At 32.9% G+C, this 7,674-nt stretch overlaps 1 protein-coding gene across 2 annotated transcripts in view; it reads left to right on the forward strand.

Annotated features, from left to right (window-relative positions):
• Positions 1-7,674, forward strand: part of LOC110461579 (A disintegrin and metalloproteinase with thrombospondin motifs 2-like) — a 55,500-nt gene that overhangs the window by 18,092 nt on the left and 29,734 nt on the right. For both annotated transcript variants that reach the window (XM_021515108.1, XM_021515107.1), the window contains exons 10-16: positions 511-616; positions 1,624-1,788; positions 2,556-2,700; positions 3,542-3,655; positions 4,734-4,785; positions 5,633-5,776; positions 6,319-6,432. In XM_021515108.1, coding sequence (XP_021370783.1) covers positions 511-616; positions 1,624-1,788; positions 2,556-2,700; positions 3,542-3,655; positions 4,734-4,785; positions 5,633-5,776; positions 6,319-6,432 — 840 coding nt within the window. The remainder of the gene's footprint in view (positions 1-510; positions 617-1,623; positions 1,789-2,555; positions 2,701-3,541; positions 3,656-4,733; positions 4,786-5,632; positions 5,777-6,318; positions 6,433-7,674) is intronic.

The following is a 7,674-nucleotide window of genomic DNA, read 5'->3' on the forward strand; positions in this document are numbered from 1 at the left end:
AAAATGACTGATGAATTGGGGTGTGAGACTTGTACGAAGTTATCAGATAAAGACTGATAACTGAGGGATTTGTGACGTGTTTATTTGTGATAGCTAAAAGCCATAAACATACACTTCCGTCATACACCGTGTTACCTTTAGATGTTTTCTTCCTATCGGGACATATTGGGGTCTTTTGATGATTATGAACTTTAATTAGAGACCATTTATGTCGTGACCTGGAATTAAATTATGACACAAAATTCCATGGGGTATCTTCTTGACATTTGATTCCTGACCGAGATTGTAGCCATATAAAAAAACTTATTTTGAATTGTCTCCGCAGAAAAAATGCTTCACAATTGCCTATTTTATCGTTAATGTAATTGCTTAAAAGCATAATTCTTCCCATTAATGCTGATATGAAAACAAAATTACTTGCAAATATATTCTCCGTGGCATTGTTTCATAATTAATATCTAAAATTTAGAATGTTTCAATCCTTAAGTAAATGAGGGTTTTGTGTTCCAGGATACGCGTACCAGGGGGCAATGTGCACTCCCACCAGCCAATCCATAGTAGAAGACCAATTCAACTTCATCGTGGAGACTACGGCTGCGCATGAACTGGGACATAGGCAAGTGAAACTGTATTGTGATTGGCTGAAATAATGAAATGAAAAAAAAAACACGAAAAAAACAACAGAAACAAACGAAACAAAACAAGTACTTGTATCTACCACCATGCAATTATCGGCCTCGTTTCAATACAAAATAATTTTATAAAGCAATGAAAATATAAAGAATATAATTTAATTTCATAAATCTGAAAGTGTTAACTTTTAAGTGATGGTAGCACGTGAGAGATGACGTTTTCCAATGTTGACGGTAGTTTTGTAAGACTGTGAATCATGCTGGTAGGGTTCACATAAATATTAATTTAACTTTAAAGTATCCCGTGGTAGGAAAGTATTCAAATTTGTAACTTTATAAAGGATTCTATCCCTTTTCGCTGAATATTACGTGCTTCGAAATACTTTTACCGTGGAATTTACATTCTCTCAGCCTACTGATGTGTCCCCAAGGGACGGAATGTTCATAAGGTGCAGTTAATAACTCTCTTAGGAGGCACGGAAGTCTAGTGGTAGGACGCCGGGCTCGTGACCTAGTTGTTTCGGGTTCGAGTCACGTCACGGCACTGTGTTTTATCTTTGAGCAAGACACTTTACTCCGCTTGTTCCAGTCTTCTCATCTTTAAATGAGTACGTGGTTAGGCAGTGCTAGAATTATTGAATGCTAGCTGTGAGCGCCGAAATGGCAGCTCCGGCTGTATGCTCCTCAGTGAATTGAGAAAGATATTGGCTGGCTGCAAAAGCCCTATAACCACGGATACTAATTTGTGAATCTCTTTAAGACGACCTTCGAACTAGGTTGTGATAAAGCGGTATATACGAACCTAGAATCATTATTATCATTATTTAATGTTTTGGTTTGCTGCACATAAAACACGTGAAAAGTAGGTGCTTCATTTCTCCCTATTTCTAGTGATTATTGTACTGGTAGGTTGGGATAGCTATAAATTGATTTGTTGTGTGAACTGTTAGCAAAGATTTTACATTAAAGTGTGATACGTTTTAATTTCCAGTTTCGGAGCCAAGCATGACGGAATCGATAATGAATGCCTCGCTGACAATACCAACATCATGTCTGCGTCCAGTTCCGCACAGACTGGAAATAAAGCCAGGAATCCCTGGATATTCTCGAGCTGTTCTGCAATCGAGATTAATAGCCTTTTAGATAACTTAAACAGGTATAAGGTAGCATTGTACGTTTCACTCTTATTGACAAAGTCTTCACATTGATAACGACAAGAGAGAAAAAAACGAGAATATATTCCATTGAGCGGTGTTATCAGTATCTCATTTCGACAAAAACGCAAATCATTTTCATTAGAAAATGTGCATAGTTAAAATCTAAATTTGCGAAAAAGAATTGCAATCAAATGTAAAGCATAATTTATTATATTTTGACCAATTAAGTAAACAGCTTATGCCGAAAATTTTGTTGATATTCTTTAGGTGTGAGAAATAACACTATTGGCCTTTTATTACCCCACCTATTTTGTACTTTTTATTCACACAGATTATCCACTTTTTTGGTTTTAATAATGCGTTAAGTCTGATAACCACAATCCGTTCCTTCTCTTGCTTCATTGGGTAAATACCCAAGGAATTGATGAATATTTCATGTTCATGTAATTACATTCTCAGTGTGACGCCTTAGTTATGACGTCACATAACGGCAATCAAATTTCATAAAAAAAAAATCCTGTTCGGAAACTGGAATCATTAATGTCGAACAAAGTTGTTTTCCGTTCATAACATGAATATTATAAAATAACGTTTTTGTGTCTCTACAACTTGAAAATTAACCAACTCGAGTGAGATAATCCAGACAATGAATTGAGAAATGTGTCAATATTTGTGTGTAGCAGCCCCTATCGGAAACCGTCGACAGTTTCCGTATAAAATACGGAAAGTGCCGGCGGTTTCCGATTGATCTGAATCTACGTTTCAGAAACGTCAACAACTGTCTCCTAACTACCAACTCACAAACAAATCCAAACGAGCTAGATCCGTATTTGGCGACAGAGATTGGCCAAATGTTTGACGTCAACCAACAATGTGTGGAAGCTATAGGTCAAGGGTCATACATGTGTTTGGTAGGTAACAACTGAACCGCTATATAGAGCAGGATGTGTTGTAAAGCCTAATAAATTGGGCTTTTTATCATTGTATTGCATATTGTAAAACATATTGTAAAGCATTTTACATTAAAAATAGACAACCTGTCTACAATGGTCATCTGCCCATAACAATTACCTGTTTATATCTACAGTATCATCCTTATATAGAGAGTACACCCAAATGATTTGGTCTGTTTATCATTGTATTGTATATTATATAACATATTGTATAAAATCCGACCGTCTTTGGAACAATTTTTTTTGTTTCCTTTCGATGGTCAATAGAAATATGTTTCACTATGTACGCATCTCTACAATGCTCTTTAATAACTTTGATCTTTTCATGGGCTACGGACAATTGGTCATAGCAAACTAAATCGATTATTTTGCAGAACAGAAAATAGTGTAATTAAATTAGTCGTTACAATTTCTTGGCTTGGTAAGGGTCCGCTATCATATACAATATTATAGTAAAAGTGTTTATACAAATGCCTTCATCCGGCTACAATTAAATATTAGCACGTTAGGTTATGCATTGAGTTCCTTCAACCGACTTCCATCTGAGAAGTATTTCTTAAAGATACAGTATGCTATATTTATCGACATTTTTCTATGTTCCGGTCAATTTTCAACGTTATTCACGTGGTATATTTGTCACACGTATATCTGATGGACTGTTGTTATTTTATTAACCGACTTTGTTTCCATAAGCTGTTGTCACCTCTTCATCATCTATTCCGTTTAGATGTTATCAAATCTTCTTCGGTGAATTATATAGGGCGCTGAATATACTGACATTCAGTAATATCTTCCTCAGCAACTCTACACAGACTTCGAGACAATCTGTACCGGGTTATGGTGTAAGTCGGTGACATCCACACAATGTACCTTAGTTCTACCTGCTGATGGTACCACCTGTAATACTTCAAAGGTGAGAAATTGTATTATGTGTAATAATTCTAAGGTGAGAAATTGTATTATGTGTAATAGTTCAAAGGTGAGAAAATGTATTATGTGTAATAGTTCTAAGGTGAGAAAATGTATTATGTGTAATAGTTCAAAGGTGAGAAATTGTATTATGTGTAATAGTTCTAAGGTGAGAAATTGTATTATGTGTAATAGTTTCTTAATTTCGTATAACGGTGCCAAGGTATGATATCTTATTATGTTTTATAAGTTCCTTATTTCGTATGATGGTTTCAAGGTGTGATATCTTATTATGTGTTATAGTTCCATTTTTTTATATGATAGTACCAAAGTGAGAAATCGTATTACATGTATGTGTAATAGTTTCTTTATTTCGAAGAACAGTTATAAGTTATTTGATCTTATAATGTGTAATACATTAAAGTCCTCATTCCTTATAATAGTTCCTAGGTAAGAGATCATATAGTGCAATATTTCAAAGATGAGATAAATTAGCAAGTCAGTAATTGTAAAATATATATTATTTCTTTTAATTGCATATTTTTAAGTGAAAATTAAAATTAAAATTAAATAATGAAAATGTAATCATAGTTTTATTAACCAAATGATAACTGTCTTACTATAATAATGCATGGATACTAAAATGATATTGATATAAAAAAATACTTTGGTGATAACATCTATAATTGTATGGATGTGTATACTTGTATACTGCTAACGATTGGTATGAACATAACAACTTAAAACACAAAATATATTTATTGAATAAAAATGAGTACTTACGTCTGTTTTCGGTATAAGGACGTGATAATTCTTGGATTTAACGATGACGCAGAAGACGCTTACCCTTCTGGAACTCATGGTCTTTATTCTCTTTATGCTTTTAAAATGCTCCCCATGCAAATTTTAATACCGTGCCGTAGTTTTCTCGATTTCGATTGATGGTTTCGGAAACACTTCGTTATTTTCTTGTTGTTTTACTCGCGTAGTATATATAAATCTGGAATTTTAAATTTCCTAAATTTATCAACTTATTAAATGATTTTATGATATACATGTATATGATTGACTTTTCATTACAGTGGTGTCAACAGGGATCCTGTGTGACTTCAAGTAATGCACCTGCACTACCGAGTATGTATACTTACAAACAAGATTTAAACATTTAACTCTACACATCCAAGTACATAATTTATAAAAATAAATTTAAAACTTGAGGTTAAAAACATTTGTGCTGATAATGGAATCACTTCCATTTTAGCCTACAAACTGTTCTGGAAAATGATATGCTTAAATTTTGACGTCATCAATGTGCGCTTTAGCCTACGGCTACATCGAGACAAATTATATTGATGACGTCATAATAGACGACATCTAAAGTAATTATGTATGGAAATGAATATGCTAATATATATAAAGTATATAGCAATTTCTGGTGTTTTATTTGTTTGGGTTTTAATGTCCCAGCAATAGCTAAGGTCATTTAAACACAGGACTTTAGGGCGACACCGCCAAATAAAGACACAGTAGGGAAATCAGAACAGAAAAGATATAGTTCCCAAGTTTTGCGAAAGGGACAGTTGATCAATTTTAATTTCTTTCGTGTCATCTTATTAAGTTTGACACACAAAAATGTTATTTTAGATGATTAACAATAGTCTCTTCCAATAAGAAATGGTGAGATACAGAAGGCCGAATCCGCAGAGGTAAATGTTTATGGTAAACACTCAGCTGACATGGACAATATGTTATATATATGTACATGCATTATTGATCACGATCAGTTTTCATCAAGCAAGTTGATATTATCAGTCGAAAACGTTCACGTTACTTAATTCTTTTGGTAACTATGTATAATCAGTTTTTAAAATGGAAACAAAATTGGATACAGCAGTAATTGAAATACAAGTTGTAATTTCTGTAATAATGGTGGGTTTATTCATCATGACAAATGAGATCTATTTAATTTTACGTTTCGTAGGTACCTGTTTATATGGCGACTCCAAGGGGTTGGTTTCCACTGGATACACGTGTGCGGGTATAGGAACAACAACGCCCTGGTCCTGTTACACACACAACTCCAGCTGTTGTGAGACCTGTCAATCAATCGCGACAGGACGGAACGGTAATTTACAGAACTCACTTTAATAAACTGTGTGTATAACTGCACATATTAAATTATAAGTAGTGTATGATTAAATATATCTTACATTTAACGTATATTTACGAAAATATGATTAATACATAACAAAAATTTAAAAAACAAATTTAATCGAAATCTAATATGTACCCTATATGATATAGATAATAGCAATACAATACATATTTAACAGCTGATTCATATATAAATTATATGTGATTGATAATAAATACATGACTAAGAAATGATAATCCGTATGACATTATTCACACATAAATAGCATGTTATATATATATGATATAACATTATACTAATATATACTATATATGTTACTTGTACTTTATATATTATTAATACAAGTAATAAAAAAAGAAATGTTATTTCTATGGCTGAATATGTCACTGGTAGGTAACCAATATACATAATGAAATATAAGTGATATATCATCAAAAGTTGCTTTGTTTACAATTAAGCTATCAGTCAATAAAGGATGAATCAACTAGACCATTTGCTTTGTATATACTTAGGCTGTGAGTACGGGGACAAAACAGACTGTACTGCTATAACATCCGGGGCAGGCTGCTATTACAACCAGGACTTGTGTTGTGGCACGTGCGAAAATTATAAAACCGGAATAACAGGTATAACTTACTGCTGTACTGATGTTGATATCAACATGTTTCCTTAAAATATTGCAATCAGCGTAGAGAAATGACCTGAATATCTTGGCAGAATCATTTCCTTTTTGTCCGTTTTTTATGTTTTATACATTTTGTGTACCGTCTTAAATAAAAAAGTAAAAAAACATAAAAGTTGTAGTTTTAACACTAACAATATTACACCTGAATGTTGTAGCTACAATACCACGAATACTCCAAAAGTAATTCTATTGATATAATAACTATGATATAATGAACGTGATACTTTTGTTTGTTTATTTAAATAATGACTATGCTAATTAGTCCGCTTGTCGAGGTTGTTCCCATGGTGATTTGTTTGTAAAGGTTGCTACTATGGTATCTGTTTGTTTATGATGTTGTTATGGCGATATGTTTTGATTAGGTTGTGAGTATAGTGGTTTGTTTATTTGGGTTGTTACTTTGGTGTTCAGTTTGTTGAAGTTGTCACTATGGTGATTGTTTTGATTAATTTGTGAGTATGGTGATCTGTTTGTTTATGTTGTTACTATGGTGATCTGTTTGTTTATGTTGTTACTATGGTGGTCTGTTTGTTTATGTTGTTTCTATGATGGTCTGTTTGTTTATGTTGTTGCTATGGTGATCTTTTTGTTTACGTTGTTACTATGTCGGTCTGTATGTTTATGTTGTTACTATGATGGTCTGTTTGATTATGTTGTTACTATGATGGTCTGTTTGTTTATGTTGTTACTTTGGTGATCTGTTTGTTTATGTTGTTACTTTGGTGATCTGTTTGTTTATTTTGTTACTATGATGGTCTGTTTGTTTATGTTGTTGCTATGGTGATCTTTTTGTTTACGTTGTTACTATGTCGGTCTGTATGTTTATGTTGTTACTATGATGGTCTGTTTGATTATGTTGTTACTATGATGGTCTGTTTGTTTATGTTGTTACTTTGGTGATCTGTTTGTTTATGTTGTTACTATGGTGATCTGTATGTTTATGTTGTTAATATGATGGTATGTTTGTTTATGTTGTTACTTTGGTGATCTGTTTGTTTATTTTGTTACTATGATGGTCTGTTTGTTTATGTTGTTACTTTGGTGACCTGTTTGTTTATGTTGTTACTATGATGGTCTGTTTGTGTATGTTGTTACTTTGGTGATCTGTTTGTTTATGTTGTTACTATGATGGTCTGTTTGTTTATGCTGTTAATATGATGGTCTGTTTGTTTATGTTGTTACT

Source organism: Mizuhopecten yessoensis, unplaced genomic scaffold (assembly GCF_002113885.1).
Source record: "Mizuhopecten yessoensis strain PY_sf001 unplaced genomic scaffold, ASM211388v2 scaffold10637, whole genome shotgun sequence".
Classification (NCBI taxonomy): Eukaryota; Metazoa; Mollusca; class Bivalvia; order Pectinida; family Pectinidae; genus Mizuhopecten; species Mizuhopecten yessoensis.